Source organism: Meleagris gallopavo, chromosome 11 (genome assembly GCF_000146605.3).
Source record: "Meleagris gallopavo isolate NT-WF06-2002-E0010 breed Aviagen turkey brand Nicholas breeding stock chromosome 11, Turkey_5.1, whole genome shotgun sequence".
NCBI classification, from domain to species: Eukaryota; Metazoa; Chordata; class Aves; order Galliformes; family Phasianidae; genus Meleagris; species Meleagris gallopavo.
The window spans coordinates 1459375-1476876 of NC_015021.2; the positions used below are offsets into that span (position 1 = coordinate 1459375).

Below are 17502 nucleotides of genomic sequence, written 5' to 3' on the forward strand. Positions count from 1 at the left end.
CGTGCCCGCCCCGCTGCAGCTGTGCGCCTGCCGGGCTTGCGCTGTTTGGAGCCCTCCTGCGGCCCTAACGGAGCGTTTCCTTTGATGATGGCTGAACTCTGCTGGAAGAGCCGGGTGTGTGTCCGCAGACGTAACCTCGGTGTTGTTCGTACAAAGTATTTCTCGGAAAATAATCCCGTCTCTTGACAGCACTCAGTCAGGTGCTTAGCACTGCGGTGCAGTCGCTGTGGCCGGCAGCGGGCTGTGGGTCCATTACCCGGCTGTAGGTACTGGCACAGACAGTCTCCATGTCAGCTCCTATACGTGCAGCTGTGCCCTCAGTGCCAGCGGCTCGCAGTGACAAGCTGGTAGAAAATAGCAGCAGGAAGCACCAGTGTAGCTTGCAGCTCTTGTGCTGCTGCAATTCTGAAGAAGTCAGACTCTCAGTGCACTCTGCTGGCTCCAGCAGTAACCATCTCTGCCCTCAGGCCTCTCCTGGCTTCCCTCAGGTGCTCGCAGGGTGCTTTCCTGACCTTCATGCAGCTTTCCCAGAGCAGGTGCAGAGCTGAGGCCTGCTGAGTGCCTGGAGAGCAGCTGGAGCCTCAGGGCAGGGCTGCTGAGCCCCAAGCTGTGCTTCTACTTCGTGGGGAGCACTGCGGTTTTGGAGCTGTCTTGGCCCAGCCCTCCCAGCAGAGGTGGGATCAGGTAGAATCTCTGATAAAGTGAAGGAATCATCAGCTCTCATCACTCCCTGGGCACATTTGCAACTTCAGGCACTTACAAAGCTTTCTGGAGAGTACAGCAGCAGGCTGCAGCCTCCCCACAGTGTGCAGACAGCGAGAGCAGGGGTGCTTTGGGGTGCACATAGCAGTGTGCACTGGACAGCATCTGCACAGGACTCTTTGTGTTGCACTGAGGGCAGGCCTCAGCTGTCCCAAATCGTCAGGGACCGGGTCTGTGGTCTGAATTGCCTTGAGAGCATGCAGATGTGTCCCAGATGCGAGCCGTGCCAGCAGATGGAGCCGGAGCTACACAGCACGGCGCTGCATGGAGCCACGAGTGGCAAACGAGCAGCACTGCTGCACGAAGAGCCTGCAGCCTGCCTGACTGGGCTCTGCCAACAGCACTGGCCTGTGCCATGCCCTGTGTGCCCCGAGCGGTGTCTGCTCTCGGGGTTTGCTACACTCAGCGACTTGTTTAGGTGGTTACTTCCATGGGTACCACACAGTGCCAACCCACACCCTTCCCAAGCTAATTTTTAGAGCCCTCTCCTGGGACCGCTGCTTTTCTGCCTATGCAATTCAGTGGCAGGAGATCTGGTTTGCAGCTGCCTCTGGTCACAGAGCAGAGGTGTCCTGCAGCAAGCAGCAGCTGCTCTAGAAGGAGGCTGGAGCCCTACAGCACAGTCCTGAGGGCTGGTTTTCAGGAAGCCTCGCTCTGGTTTCTACAAGTCAGTGCTTCTCACTGGGGCAGGCCCAGCCCTGTGTTCACAGCTCCATCCCCTCTGTGGGATGTGGTTATCAGCCACCTCAGTGAGGGCCTGTGGGAACCGCAGTGTGGCTGTGGGGGAAGCCTGAGCTCTCCTCCTCTGTGGGTCTGGCACACACCACCAAGCTGCTGTCGCCCTGCTCTTATGGGATTGCTGCAAAGGTGCCTCGCACCAGAAGGAGGGAAGCAAAAAGAGAAACTGAGTGTATGGCAGTTGTTTACTGGAGAACCAATTGAAAAGGTCCTTTGTCGGTGTGAGATGTGTTTATAAAATGTGTTTGTGTAGGAAACCCATAGGAAACCCGCAGAACTCAGTTTTCTTGATGTCCTCAGTGAACTCACTCAGATTTAGCTACAGAGGTTTACTGAAAGCTGCTCCACAAATAAATAGTGAAGCACAAAATTAGTAACAGATAAACAGGCTGTGCTCAAGTGAGGGGAGAGGAGAGCCCTCTGCAGTGCTGCGGAAGGAAGATTCCTTGTGTCAGGAGTTTGCTTTGCAGAAATGCTTCACCAAAGGATGGGCAAGAGGAACACATTTTCCATTGTTTTCTTTGGAAGCAGAGGGAAGAGACATTGCTGTGTCTGGAGTTTCAGGAGTGCTTTTCCCACAGCTTTGTCCCCTGGTGCTTGGCACTGTGCTCATCTCAGAGATGACTAGAATTGGATTGAACTCACTTTTTTCACCCCTGCTATGCTGTTTGTCATTTCCTCAGGTGGGAGAAGATTGAAGCCTGGCAGCTTCCATGGGAAGCCAGCACCATGGCACTGCAGCTGTGCCATTGTGCTGTGTGTTTCTGCAGAGATCCCGGTGCTGCTGCTGAGGGAACAGCTGGTTTTCTCTGCCAAGGCACTGTGTCCTGGGTGAGATGCTCCTGGTAACAGCTGTGATCGGGGCAAAATTTCAGCAATGAAGTGTGGAAGCACAAAGCTCTGGGCAGCTTCCTGCTGCTGCACCAGCCTCTTGGTATCAGAACATCCCCTGCTGCATCCCACGCACAGCATGGCTGCCACACCAGCTCAGGCTGCAGTGGTTGACTTTGAGAATTTGAAATAAAAGAAAAAAGCAATACTCTAACCTATGTATTTGCATGTATAGTGCACTCTTCCTAGCTTTTTGTCAGATGAAGTTTTATTAGGGAAAAGGAGCGAAACCATAGAATCACTGAATAATTTAGTTTGGAAGAGAGCTGTGTGGATCATAGGGCTGGCAGGGCCAGGTAGGGGAAATATCTCAGCATCCCTCAACGGAAATAAAAGACCAGTGCTGTGTTGTGTCCTCACTGGTGTTCAGTTCCTGCTGGAATTTTCCTGCTTTCTACTGCCTGAAGAAGGCAGCATGACCTCATGTCTCCAACTCAGAGTTGCTGAACTCTCTAATCTGCACCATGGTCACTTGGGTCTGTTCATTACACTGAAAGTTCCTCCAGTTATCTGGTGTGATTCAGTGACCTGCATCATTCTGTGTGTGTAATAATGAGCATCGGCCCGCAAGAAAGTTCCCATTTATCTGACTTGGGCTGAAATTAATTATGAGCTTGTAAAATGTCATTAGCTGACAGTTTATTTACAGTTGATCCTGGTTGGAACAGATGTGGTTTGCCTCACTGCTGAGCTTTCAAGTGACTCCTGAAAACTAAGTGCAGTGGGCTGCCGAGGTTTTTGGTTTGGTCATTTGTAGCCAGAGTGCAAAGGTTTGGTTTTGTTTTAGAAGTTGGTCTGTATTCTGTCGAGTGTGCTAACACAACACAGGCTGTAATGGAGCGCCAGACGTCCGTGTGCCCTGGGGTCCTGGTTCTGGCCATAGCACTGCTACCCGCCTGGCTCCAGCATGGCACAGGGCATGAGCTCCAGCTAGAAGAGATGTTCAGCTCTGCAGAACTGCTCAATGTTTGGATTTTTCCCAGCTTGCCATGTCTTGCCCTCCTGTTCCTCCCAGCCCCAATGGAGACGTGCTGTGCAGCTTTCTTCACTGCTGGGCTGAGTTTCAGGAAATCCGGGCTCGGTTCCTGGCCGTGTCACAGCCTGCCTTTATGGTAGGGAGCAAGTCTCGGTCCTCAGGGTGCGTGACGTGGGCTGGCTCGCCTCAGAGCTGCAGGATGCCAGAGCCCGGGGTGAGCTGTCACCTCCCTGATTGACTCCATATGGAGGCCAGCTATGTGGTTACATTTCTGCGGAGTCAGCAGCTGGGACCAGAGGCTGTGAGAAAATATCAGTCCAACAGATTTGATGGAGCCCCTCCACGCCTGCCTCACATTTACGGTGTGGCCGTAAAAATCCTCCCCTCCTGTCCTTGCTGCACCTAGCTGCCTGCTGTGGCAAGTGTGCACACTGTGCAGCTGGAACGGCAGCGAGCTGCACCGGGGCTTTGCAGCCTCCCACCTGTGTGCTGAGCTGAGGCTGCTGGGGGTGGCTGGGTGTCGTAGCTGAGCCGTGCTCCTGCTGTCTCTCCTAGGTGATAATCCACGATGTCAGCGAGCTGACTGAGAAGCTGTTTCCAATCGTTGAAGCCATGCAGAAACACTTCAGTGCTGGATCAGGAACCTACTACAGCGACTCGATTTTCTTCTTGTCTGTCGCAATGCATCGGATCATGCCCAAAGGTAAAGCCCAGCTGAGCTGCAAGCACAGCCTGTGTGGTGAAATGCAGAGTTAACAGACATCTATGAAAAGAGGCTAAGTCACTGGGGGGTGGCAGGAGGTTTCTGTGCCATACAGCAGGCTATTACTACCCTCACACCTCAGGGTGCTAGAGAAGCAGGACTGGAGCTGACCTGGCTACATGCAGCTGTGTATTTATATGTGTGTTTTTACAACCTCCCTTCCCCTTGGTGTGTCAGCAGAAAGAGGTGCCATGTGCTGCAGCACAGTGAGGGTGCTGCCTGCTCGCCAGTGTCAGCAGTGCGGTTACTGCGCGCACCTTCCGTTCCTGTGGCTTTGATGAGCTCTTAGGAGGCTTTGCTGGTTAACAGCCACTGATCACTTACTTTCCTTATTGTGTCTTCACTGTTATTGAGTGAGGAAACAACAATAAATCTGCAAGAAAATGAGGCACCTGGCAAAGGGAGCTCGGCTCAGTTGCCCCACTTTCCTCCCCAGCTGTGTGCAGTTATTTCTCCCAGGACCTATGTGCTCTGTAGCCTTGGATCAGTCAGCAGTTCTGCTGCCTTCCCCGTCTCTCCCATTTTGTAGGTCAGGATTGTTTTTCTTATACTGAGGTCAGGGCTGGGAGAAAGGTTGGAGGCTTTTCCTTAAGACCGGTGGCCAACGGTCACGTTGCTATTGGCGTTTATTCCCTTAGAAGCAGAGTGCTGAATGTGAGCAGTCACGCATCAGTGCAGCAAGGGTTGAGCTCTGGGGCACAGCGTGAGGGGTCTGTGCACTCTGCTCAGCAGGATGGGTCGCACAGCCGAGCCCTTATGTGGAGCACAGCTCCTCCCAGCATGGTGCACGTGGTTTGTGTTCACTGAGCCGCCTCCGCGTGGAGTCTGGTCTGAGAGGGAGCCATTTGGGAAGTCTTCCCCATGAGAGTTAAAAACAGAGGGCCTTCTTGGGGCCCTGGTATGTCCTTTAGCCACTGTGGTTTCACAAACACTGTTTGCTTGTCAGACGAGGAAGCGGAGCAGACGCTCCTTTCCTTCCTGTGTTCCCAGACCATCCTTTTGAGGAGGGTCACTTTGCCAATCTTGCACTGCAGAGGCACTGGCAGAGGCCTGGGTCACCCCACTGCGAGGCCTGCAGCCCACTGCCCTGCTGCTGTGGGGGCACAGGCAGGTGGGTGCTGAGGGCTCTCTGGTGTCAGTGTTCCCCACGGCACCCTGCTGCTAAAGCAGGCTGCCCACTGTGCTGGGGAAGGCACAGCACTAGCACAGACTGGGGTAGAACAGCCACTGAGTTCAGAGGTTCACTGCTGCTGAGAATGGGAGTCAAGTTCTCTCTCTGTAGATGTGCTCCCCATTCATCACATTCCTTCCTGAGTTGCGTGGTGTCCATCCAAGAAGCAGACAGATACCCTTCTCTCTGGAGTCCTGGGAGGCCTCGTGCTCACCCACGTTCCTTGTCTCCAGGATCCAGCAGCAGCTTCCCAAACATCTGCTGAGCATGTGCTGAAGGCAGCAGATTGCTTCTGGCCACCCTAGCAGCCCCCAGGTGACCCAGCCCCCACGCCTGGCACGCTGCAGGTACAGCTGCAGGCTGCATTGTGCTGCAGGCACTTGAAGCAGCCTACGAGCAGTGCAGCTGGGCACGTGGCAGCGGCCTGCTCCTGCTGCATGCCGGTGGCATCTCTCTTCCCTCGACTCTCTCAGCTGGCACCCACCACTTCCTCGCAGCCGGAGCAGAAGTTTGTGCTGGCTGCTGCCCAGGCATAACATTTCCTGCAATCTTGCCACCACAAATTTCAGGCAAAGCCCTTCTCTTGCTAAGCTGTGAGCTAAATGTGGAGGACGCCGACTTTGTGGCCATGTGTCACTCGTGGCATGGAGCATAGGGGACAAACTGAAACATGAGAAATTCTGCTTCTCATAAGAAAAAATTACTTTTCAGTGAAGATAATGAAGGACCAGGCCCAGGGAGTGCTGTGTTTTCTTCCTTGGAGGTCCTTAGAGCTGAAGTGGGCAATGACCTGGCCTCTGGGTGACCTGCTTTGGGCAGGGGTAGGACTGGGCAACCTCAAGAGGTCCCATCCAACCTTGGCTGTGCTGTTATTCTCTGGTTTTAAGTGAATGTGCTGTACCCAGCTCTTTATTAGCCGTTGGTAATTTTTTTGTCTAGTGATGTCTGCATCATGAGTGCTTTGAAGTCTGTTGAATACAAATGACAGTATTAGTTCTGTCTAGTTCACTTGCCCTGTACCTCTGCTGCATCTTTACTGTGTGCTGAAGACACCCATATTATACAGTCTGCCAGCCAAAAGCTGTTCAGACATACTGAGATGTCTTCCCTTGGTTCACCAACTGTGGGCAGTTTTGTCTCCTGAAAAGCTTGCTTGCTGTCTGTCATTTTGACAGGGGCTTGCAATGGCCTCTTTGGCACACAGGATGTATAAAGAGGCATTTTACAGTTTCATGAGTTTAGTTTTTGTTTCAGAAGCTGCTAGTAAAGCTGATTTATATTTCCCTTGCAAGGGAGGTCAGATGCAGAGCGGGGTGCCTGAAGCACTGAGTGATTTACGGCCTGGCAGGGCTTCCCATCCTGCTCCCTGCTTCCTGGCTGTGCAGTGGGGCTTGGCAGGAGGCAGCAGGCGTACAGAGGGCTGGCAGTGCCCCAGGGCTGCTCCTGCTGCTCTGTGTCTGCAGGCTGGGCTGGGTGTCTGCTTCTTCATCTCCACTGCAGCTCAGCCACCTTAGATGTGAACTGCGTGAAGGTTGGTGCTTCTGGCAATTCTACTGTGTCTGTATTTTTACCCCCGTTTTTATGTGCAAATGTAAGAGCCTTCTGACTGGGGACAGGGAGGGCTACGCAGGGGCATACCCCTGAAAACTCATGCATGGTGTAGGAATGGTGCTGTGCTCCCAACTTCTCTCCTGGCCTTGCCTCATTTCTCTGGAAAATTGGGGAACCAATCCCTGGTAGAAGCCGCTTTGCTAAGGTGGAGGGTAAGTGTTCGAAGCTCATTTTCCTGCAGCACTAGCATTTATTTATTCTGGTGCATTTTGGTTCCACCTCACCCTGCGTCTTTGCAGGCGTGGCTGGCTCCTGAGCTTCAGCACCAGTTTTTGTGGGAGCTGGACTTAATTGCAAGCTTAAACATGCTCCAGCAGAAATGAAAGCTGTGATTTTAATATTAAATTCTCTCTTGTGTGTTTCTTTGCATTTGTGTCAAATGTCTGAACGTTTTTATGAGAGCTCAGAACGTTTGTATGTAAGTTGCCTGGCTTTAGGTTCCCAGGTTCATCATTTTGAGATGACATGGCATTTCTGGCCTACCATAACTTAGTGCTTTGTTTGAAGCTGCAGGTTTGTGATGGTGCAGTGACTTTGCAGATTGATGGCGCTCAAAAGCTGAACAGCAGTTGTTTTATTTGTAAAGATCTTTGTAGAACATATGCATGGCAGTGTGTGTATTGCAATGAGAGTAAATGTTTTGTGCCACTCAGCTGTTCTGGTTTTCACTGCTGCTTTGGATCCTTGCCCACAAAACTTCGCATCTAAAACTTGCAGCTGCCAAAGTATAATATAACAGCCTCTTAGCTGCTGTAAATCATGTAACTCTCTCGCCTTAAACGTCTTACATCGGTGGAGTTAACCTGATTTAAACCAGCTGGGGAGCTGGTATGCAGCGTGCAGAAGTGCAGACTGCATAACTCTCATCTGTGCCTGCGACTCATAAATCCTGTTTTAATGCGGCGTGGCCAGGCCTGAGGGGCTGGGGGAGGGGCTGGTGCATTTCAGTGATTCTGAGATGGAGAAGTGGTGGGAAAGTTACCGAGAGGACAAGCAGGGTTCAGTCTTGGGAGGAGCTGCTAAGGCGAAGACTATGCCAGAATGAAACGGTCCTGGGATTTGCAGAGCTCAGGCTGGTGAGGCTGTCTCTGAGCTAGAAGGAGAAACTGGACTGGCAGGGAGTAAGGCAGACAAGCAATCCACAGTCGAGCAGCCCTTTTGTGGCCCAGCTTAGGTTGATGTCTCTGTAATCCTGATACTACAGGGCTTGGTCTCGATGAGCCTTAGAGCAGGACCCCAGCCCTTGGCCCCAGAGCTCTCAGGGAGAGCTGTCTTAGTAGCATCTACCTTCCTCATGCTGCCTCTCTTCAACTCATACATGTTAAGCTGCAGCCACATCCTGGCTGTGTGTGAGAAAGAGATGTCAGTCCTTCTGTTTCATTGCCCCACTGCATTTCCATTCAGGTTTTCTGGCGTCGGATGAGATCATCTCATGCCGAAGTGCCATGTGGCTGAGGAGAACGTCTGGGGAGAGCAATCAGAGCTGAGGCAGCATGTGTGCTTTGTGATTTCTGTGGGCACACAGCCACTGGAGGTAGCACAGCACGAGAAGTATTGCTTCTCTCTGGTGTTGCATTCTCTCTACCTGCTCAGCTCTCTCGTAGTGTCGTCCAGGGAACCTCTTCCCTGCTGTCCCCAGTGAAAAAGCAGCTTTCTTCTTTGTTGAGTGATCACATAGGCTCTGCCATTCAGAGCTGCTGGCTCTTGCTTCAGCTGTGCTCTGGGGAGGGTTTTTAGGCACAGGTGCCTGGCAGTGAGCCTCCCAACAAGAGGAGGTGCTGTTCCATGGCAGAACTGATCCTTGCTAAGCTACCCAAGGCTTTCTGCATGGTGCTGCCAGCACTCCACAGCTGAGCTGGAATGTCCAAATAACAAGAAGACAGCAATTAATTTGGGAGCCAGAAAGGATGATGTAGTGGAAGAAGCCATAGGCAGAGCCTGTTTGCCTTGGTTTTGCTGGCTGTTTGGCAACAGAATCACTGTGTTGGACGAGAGGGGAAGGAGCAAAGAGGAAATAGGACTGGATGAAAAAGTGAAATCCAAGTTAATTTTGTCTGAAGCTTCTGCAGTTATCTGGTTAATGTTCCCAATGAAGCATCCCTGTGGCTTATCTCTGTTGACTGGACCAAAGGAGCTGTGTCTGTTGGCTGCAGGGAAATCTCTGAAACTCAGCTTGGAGGTAATGTGTCATGTGCAGTTAGGGTATTTAGCAGAACTTGACTGAAGATGGCATTTGACAAATTGGAGACAGCAGGGTTTCCTGGCTTTAAGAACAGCTGGCGGTCCTCCTGAGGGGGTTAGCATCATCTCTGTAAGTTAGCTCCCTCCTCCCTGCCCAGCAGGGTGTGGGAAGCCCTCAGGGTTCCTCTCCCACTGACAGCTCAGCATGGAGCGGAAGCCCTGACAAAGGCTGAGAGGTGAGCATGGAGTGGAAAGGGCCCCTGGGCTATGCTGTTTCTGCAGTGCAAGAGGTTATCCCTCGTGTGGCATCTTCCAGGCACTGGTGAAGCCCTGACTCATTAATCTTGGTGTTCTGGGTGGGCAAGGGAGGAGGGCAGCACTGTTTTTCCGAAGCTGATAGAATGCAGCTGAGCAGAGCTGTGGCTAGGATTTCTGCATGGAGAGCAGGGTGCCACAGAGGATGGGTCCTTGCTCTGCTAATGAGGCTCTGTCACAAGGACAGTTCAGAGCAGGATGGAATGTGAATATGTTGTTTAATTCAGTTAACAGAATCTCTTAAAAGCATGTATCAGACTTGGAGATCTCCGGAAAAGTAGCTCAACAGGATAGTTCCTTCCTCCTTGTGCCCAGCCTCTTACTGCTTTGATGTCTGCTGCATCCCAGACATGACCCATGTGCATATGGGAGGCTCTGAGAGCAGGCATCAGGTGTGAGAGCTGTGATAAAGGGTGTCAAAGTAGCAGCCAGGGGATGAACACCATTCAACTCACTCAGTTTTATGTACTTGGAAAGTAGGGGGCCAAGGAGGGGAAGAGGCTAAATCGCTTCCTTTAATCAAGTGGTAGAAATCTGAGTAAGAGGCTAGATGTGTTGGGAAATAGTTGAGAGGAAATATATGGTGAGAAAACACCTGACATAATTATTACTACTGAAATTGGTGGGGTGATGCTTCTGACAAAACTATTGAAATCACCAGTTGCAGCATTTGTTTAAGAAATGTGGATGGAAGCAGGAGCTGGGTGGTGCTCTGCAGGGAAGACACAAGGAGATGCTTGCTGGATGCACACCCAGGAGCCTGATTTCCAGGTGCATCTGATAAAGTCTGTTAATCAAAGGCTCATAAGGAAACCAAGCAGCAGTGGGAAAGGTTGGTAAGTTTTCATATGGCTAAATTAAGTGAGGAAATTCTGGGGAAGAACAAAGTGAGCTGGCCATTATGCACTGCCTAGATTTATGGCACGCAATGTGGTGTGCTGGGAGAAGTTCTGAGGAAAGCAGTGGCTTTGAGCAGGAAGGAGTGATGGACGGGCCCCTCTGCTCTGCAGACAGGCTGGCTGAGGGCTCACAGCTGGGGCTGCACAGCCACGAGCTGCAGAAGCAGAGTTGTAACCAGAGGCATCAGGTTAGCAAGAGGCAGGCAGACAGAATGGGCTGTTAGTTCACAGTGGTGTAGTGATGTGTGGAGCTCCTTGCCGCCACATGCTGTAGGTGCTAAAATTTATCTGGGCGTATGGAGATCTCTCGTGAAAGAAAATCACTGGAGGCTGCTGTGTGATAGATGTTGTCATGGGGAACAGGGCCGTGTATCTCGGGGTGACGCAGAGCCAGCGCTGGCAGGTGAGCAAACTGCTCAGTGTGGGGAAATGGCCCCAGCAGGGAGCTGTGCTGCTGGCTTTGCAGTGGGTGCCGGGCACCTGTGGTGGCCTGGGAGCTCAGGTTGGAAGTAGAAGAGCCAGTGGTCTCCCCTGGGCTTGGACTCTGAAGCAGATCATCTCTCCAGCTCATTATCTACAGTCATCCTGCTTATTAAACGCAGACCAGATTGCAACGATGTTTGTCCAAACTGCCTGTTAATGACAAAGCCACAAATCGCTTGGGACTTGGTGTGGCTTGGAACAGGCTCCAGCTGCTGGCTGCAGCTCAGTGGAGGGGACAGTCTCCCACGAAACTGCTCTCTGCCTTGCGAGTACTCTGGGAGTCTCAGACTGGACACCACAGCCTTTGTGAGCTGCAGCTTGTGCTTTTCCCACAGAGCTGAGTTGGGGGAGGGCAAAGGGCAAGGTGGGAATGCTGCACCAAGCTGTGCTGCATCATCTGGTGGCAGCAGTGACCGCAACCCCTGCAGGAAGATAGGCAGCAAGAGGATCCTGCAGCTGCACTGGTAGCATTTCAGTGCCCAGAGTAAGGCACAAGCTGGCCAGGTGCTCAGAGCACTCCCTGCAGTTAGTGAGAGACAGTGGGCAATGTGAGCAGCCTTTCCATCAAGCCATGGAGGACAGGGACAAGGAGGAATGTTCTAAGCAAGAACATCAGGAATAGCAAACACAGTTGTCTTCTGTTAATGCACTTCTGTGAAAGCAGGGATGTAGTGTCCTGAAAATGTTATACCTTTGTAAAAGGTATTTTTTGCATTTGTAAAACATAGATTTGTACATGTGTGAGGATTTGCAATCGCAGCTGCAATACAGGAGTGCCCAAGTGGGTCTGCAGGTCTTTCTTTGTCTCTGGAATGCAGATAACTCCATGCAGGTGCTGGTTCCTCGCTCAAGCACCTGTTTGCAGGGAGTTATGGAGTGATAATCTGCGTCACACACAGCGATAAGCATCAAAAGTCTGTAACATAGAGGCTGGCAGACAGCATTATGAACTTCTCTTCCTTCTGTCAGCTGTGCAGCAATGCCTTGTATGCTGTCCAGTCACCTGCATAATTCAGTGGTTATTAAATTTTAATAAATCACTGTTTTCAGAGCACTTCACTACTGGTCTTTTGCTACTGGGAGAGCTGCTATCTCTGCTGAGCTGTGCTGTGTCAGGGCATTCAGTGAGGGAGCAGCACTGGAGTGCTTGCGTCCCAGATGCTCTGGGCCTGACAATGGTTTTTGGGAGTGGAGATGTTGGTAAGAGGCATAGAAAGTGTTGGTCTATGTTGGAGCCATCTCCATGGCTCCACAGCCCTATGCTCCCAAACCGCAGTTCCCATGGGGTGCTGAAGTAGCAGAAGGGTTTGTTTTCTGGCAAAATGTTTCAATTTATACAGACATAGAGGGAGAGCTGATGGTTTCTGGTGTGCTCACAGCCTCTCTCCCTGCTTCACATCTCAGCCATGTGTGGAAGAGTCAGATTCCTTCGGTCTCTGCATGAACTTGTGTGTGACTGTGCTAGTGAGGAAAAGAGAGTGAAGAAATGGATTTAGAAGCAGTAGGGAGGCAGTGCCAACCATTGTTCCCTATTGAGGTAACCCTGTTGCGATTTGGCAGTTGTTTGTGTGTTGCATTTGGGGAGCAGGCATCAGCACGCCTCCAATGACCTTCTCAGGTAAAGGCTGGAGGCCCAAGTGTGGCAAAGGCAGGCAGTGCTAACCCTGCAGGACATGCACCTGGCTGCAGGGCCCATCTGCTCTAAGTGTTATGGGGTGCTTGGCACTGCTGGGGCCATGCTGGCAGCATGCTGCTGCTCACAGGGAGGCTGCCCTGGGGATGGTTTGGCGTTGGGACAGCGGTGCAGGGCAGCCCCAGTGCCTGTGTCCCACAGCACCATCCCCGCTCAGCCCAGCACAAGCACAGTCCCTCAGGGAGTGTCACTTCTCGTTACTTCCATCGGCTGCCCCTCGCTGTAGTGCCAGCATCCATTATTTGGGCTGTCCTAGATCTGTCAGGCCAGGGCAGGAGTGTGTGGTGATTTCACCTCCTGTGGAGAGACAGGGGCTTGTGTTGGCCTGGCTGGGGCAGCTGTTTTGGTGAGTGGTGGGGGGGTGCTGGAAGCTTCCTCCTGGTCGGTATGAGAGACGGATATGCAGGGAAAGAGCACGCAAGCTTGGAACTCACCTGTGCTGAAATCCCTGCCCTGCTCAGAACTGGGCCAGCTGGGGAGAGGGCACTGCTGGCCCTCACATCTCACTGGTGGCTCTGCCTCAGATTTTTAGGGTTTTGCAAGGAGACGCAGATAATACCTGTGGCTCTGCAGCCCCTTCCCCCACCGTTAAGATGTGAGATCATTTATCTTACTGCATTTATTTTCTTGTATCTCTTTGGTTTCCTTTTCCATCTCACCCGCCCATTACTTTACAGCTTGCCATCCGCGCTGCTTTATAATCTATGGCAACCTGGAATTAAACCTTATTTTGTCTGATTATAAGGTTTCCTGCTGCTCTAACTCTGGCTCCAAGAAATGTCTTCACGCTCCTCCTCCAGTGGCACTGTGTAATAAATACACAGCATGCAGTGTGACGGCTGCACCCTGAGAGCTGCGGGGTGCCCCTGGCCCTGCTGCCCATCTGGGGGACGTAAATGCTGTCCCTTGAGTTGGAGCCAGGCAGGATGCAGGAGCAGGGACGGAGGCACTGGGCAAGTGGAGCAATGCTGCTGGAGTCCTTGCTGCTGTACCCAACACTTCAGCTCATGTATGTGCTGCCCCAGAACTTTCACAGTAAGCTGCAGGCTGCTGAGCCAAGCTGCTACCTGCCCTGGCACTGGGGCTGCTGGCTGGAGCTGCTGAGCTGCTGTGCCGTGCCAGTGCTGCCGTTTGTGTAGCAGGGGTTTATCATCTCGCTGGCAGACAGCCTAATTTTTTAATTAGCTGATAGGCAGGAATTGCTGTGAAGGAGCTGCTGTTCTGCTCCGCTGGGTGCATAATAGGTGTTAGAGAAATCTGCTAAATGACATTGTTAGCCAGCCGGGGCTCTTCTGCCTGCCTGGAAATGTCCTCCTTTGACACTTGCAGGCTCGTGGCTCTATACCTGCAGGTGTGCATCTGCCCCTCGTCCTCCTGCTGCTCTCTGAGCCAAGGGAGGCAGGGATGTGGCTGGGAGCTGCTGCCAGGCTGTTGAGAGACAGGGCCCCAGGGAGATTGGCAGGCAGAGCAGACTGGAAGGATGCTGCAAGGCGAAGAGGTGCTCCTGCTCTTGGCATGGCTGGGGGTCCAGCCTTGAACCAGAAGGTCAGAAGCCAAGCTGACCAGCCCCACTGAAGCAAGTTTTCTGGGCTGTGTATTTCTGGGGGAGACGAGCTGCAGAGCAGCACTCGGTGCACTCGTACCCCAGATGCGATGGGGATGGCAGCAGGTCACGTCTCCACACACATACACTCACCCCAACCTCACCGCCTGCCCCAGGGTGAGGGTCGCTGGGGGTCATCGGGGCGGCAGCAGTGATGAAGACTGGAAGCGGAGGAGCAGACTTCATCTGCCAAGAAAACAAGGCCTGGAAGGGGAACACACAACAAAACAGGAAGCGCTCACGGCTCTGTGACAGAAGAGGGAAAGCTGCTGGGAGCAGGCGGGAGTGCAGGGTGAGCAAAACAAAGGAAGCTTCTAACAAAAGGTGGGCAGAGGAGTGGAGCGTGGCTGTGTAAGCAAGCAGTGTGTGGCCACATCTGGCTGACTGTGGCTCTGCTTGGGACTGCATTGCCCTTGTACCCTGCAGCAGCTATGACAGGACACTCTTGGCAGCAGCTGGTGTTGCCGCTCAGTGTGCAGCCAGCCTAGGCAGGGCTTGCACTCATTTGAGGCTGGGCCCAAGGTTTGGCTTTGCTGGGCTGACAGGCTCATCCAACCCATCCAGAGCCAAGGTCTGCCTTTGCATCTGAGCATGCCAGGGCCTGAACCAAGTGTGCAGGCACAGTGCAGTGCCTGCAGGTAGTGTGCGGAACTGTGTGCCCGGAGCTGCACAGGAACAGGGAGCTTTTGTCTGTTTGGAGAGTAACTTCTGGCTGACAAAAATCATCAGCAGAGTCAGAGATGAACTCAAAGCAGGGGGAAATAGTGAAGAGGAATCTGTCCCGGTGTGTCCAGCATTTGCAGACCCCTACTCTGAGAACGAGGGCAGCCAGCAGGGGACACTCCTGTCCCCTGACTGGGTGGTGTCACTACTGGCTGCAGCCACTGCTCTCACTGTGGAGAGGTCTGAGCTGTTTGCAGCCAGCACTGTCTATCCCTGCCCATCACTATATCCGCTTGGGTTGTGCAACCAGCCAGGGCTGGTTGGCAGGGCACCATTGGGAATCGAGGATGTCAGCTTGATCTCACATCTGCTTTGCAGGGCAGCAGGACAAGGCATCAGTCTCTGACTATAAGTTGCTGCTATGATACAGAAAAGGTGCAGGGAGACTGTTGTGTGCTGCTGCTTTGTGCCCCTTCTGCACATTTATCTCTTGGTTAGCATGTCTTAGGCCCTACAGCATATATTAGGAGTACCTGGCTAGTACCAGCTGGGGCTGTGTGCTATTGGTGATGCTGCTGGTATTGGAAAGGAGAGTGGAGGACATGGTTGTTTGGGCAGATCTGGGAGTACTCAGACCAGGCTTTTCAGATGAGAGCCCATGCCCCAGGCTGCCATGGTTATGTGCTTGGCTGGTAGTATCTGGTATGTTACAGGCAGTGCCCTGCATCACTGCACAGTGAGGATTATTCCCTTGTGAGCCTGACCTGTATATCACTAGAAGTCATCATCCACAGCCTGGTGGAGCCATGGTCTTGTCTGTGAGCAGTTGGGGTTGTGAATAATAAGGCTCAGTCCCAAACAGATTTTTCAGAATAAACAGACTTTGTAGCCACATGGTCCTGCTCAGGCACACTACTGCAATGGAGTGTGGAGAGCATTCACCCCTGCATCCTGCTGGGATGTTGTACTGCAGTGAGGGAGCTGGAATCGTGCAAAGAGACCATCAATAGCTGAAGAGCAGCACCAATTCCAGGCTGCTTCAGTCTTCTTGTGTCTTCTAGTTTGAAGCTGTCATAAGGCACTGCTGGATTTTGTGCTGTGATGTGGCAGCTCTCCATTATCTGTTACTTGACACGACTTGTTGTTCCTTTCACTCATTTCCCCTTTTTGCAGAGTGACGTGATTAAGGTGATTGCAGGAGTGGTGTGCCCTTGTTCCAGATCTGTTTTTTTGGGGTGGAAGACAAGTTTGGAGTGACCACAGTGGCTGCCTGCTACCGGACTGGATGCTGCAGCGCTGGGCAGACAGCACTTACTGGTAGCAGAGGCACAGGGGCAGGAAAAGGCAAAGTGCTGCCGAACAGAGCTCCTGTGCCATCAGGCTTCCTGCCCACTGCTGGTGCTCCCAGAGGAGCCAAGGGAAAGGGGCTCACAGGCTTATGTGCAAAGCTGGGCAGGCAGCTTGGGAGGGTGCATTGCCCTCGTGTGCAGCGTGTGTTGCTGGACTGGCACAGCCAAGGAGCATCCTTCAGGCTCCATCTAGATCAGCCAGAGCAGCTCCTCCTCCTGTGCACCTCAGCTGCCAGGCACGTTCACTCAATTACTCAGGGTAAATTGCCTTTTTTTGAGGAGAGTGATTTGCTCTTGAGGGATGCATTGCATCAGACTTGTTCCAGAAGCTGCTTTCTGCCAGAGGTGCTCCTGACACTGCTCAGAGCAACTCACCCAGCCTTTGTACACACCCAGCACTTGTCCTCATGCCTACACCCCTCTGCCAGGTCCTGGGGAAGCATTCTGGATGCCAGCAGACCTGGAAGTGACCTCTATCTGTGTCCCTTTGCTGGACTGAGGCTCACAGGGGAAAGAGGGAGCGCACACATGAGAGAGGCTCTGTACCAACATCTCTTCTGCTTTGGAATAGCACTGATTCCCGCTCTCCTCTGTCAGCCAAGCTCCAGTATGAGATGTCCTGGGCACTGCTGCTGGCTCTCACTGCTGCACAGCAGGAGAGCAGCAGCTTCCAGTACAGCAGGCCCTGCTCTGGGATCACGCATTCCTTAAGCCAGTCTTCCAGCAACTGGAGAGAGGCTCTGAGCTGGAAGGTTCCAGTCGGCATGGCAAAGTCAGGCGTCAGTGCTGAGTCAGCTCTGCAGCCATCCTCTGGGGCGGTGCGTCCCAACCTGCAAGGCCATGGCTTGGTGGGAGTGTGAGCAAGCCTGCAGGCTGCAGCCCTCTGTGGCTACTGTTAGGAGGCTGCAGTAAAATATTACAAGCTTTAACTGAGGCCAGCCTGTATCATAAAACTGTCTCTGCTAATGGAGATCTCTGCTGTGAGTAGCTTAACTCCCCTTTATGCACAGGGGCTGGAAGAGCCACAGTTGAATGGAGCAAAGGGTAAAATATATTGTGGCGAAGTTAGAAAACTCAGTTTCCGAGCAAAACACTGTCAGTGTTTTTGCACATTTCCAGCTGGACCCCTCCACGCAATTTGTGCCAAAGAGAGGGAGAGCATGTGATTCCTCCACCCCCGTGTAGCAGTCAGGGTGAAGTGCTTGGTGTAAGGACAAAACACAGTGATAAATCATGAATATTAGTGCCTGGCCCCTTGCCAGTCACAGGCAGCACTCGCAGAGAACTCATCTCAGCCATTAATCTGTTCGTGCAAGCTGCATCTGGCAACGCAGCGGTTAGTGTTGCCTACGTTCATCTTTGTCTCGGTTGCAGTTAATGCTCAGTTAATGCTTGCTTTAAAAA

The 17502-nt window shown here is 52.5% G+C and overlaps 1 protein-coding gene across 1 annotated transcript in view; it reads left to right on the forward strand.

Moving 5' to 3' along the window:
- Nucleotides 1–3380: 3380 nt before the first annotated feature.
- The window catches only part of ACAP2 (ArfGAP with coiled-coil, ankyrin repeat and PH domains 2), a 69268-nt gene continuing 55146 nt past the window's right edge, over nt 3381–17502 (forward strand). Inside the window, exons 1-2 of the mRNA XM_010716370.3 lie at nt 3381–3503; nt 3923–4070. Of these exons, the coding sequence (XP_010714672.2) occupies nt 3381–3503; nt 3923–4070 (271 nt within the window). The remainder of the gene's footprint in view (nt 3504–3922; nt 4071–17502) is intronic.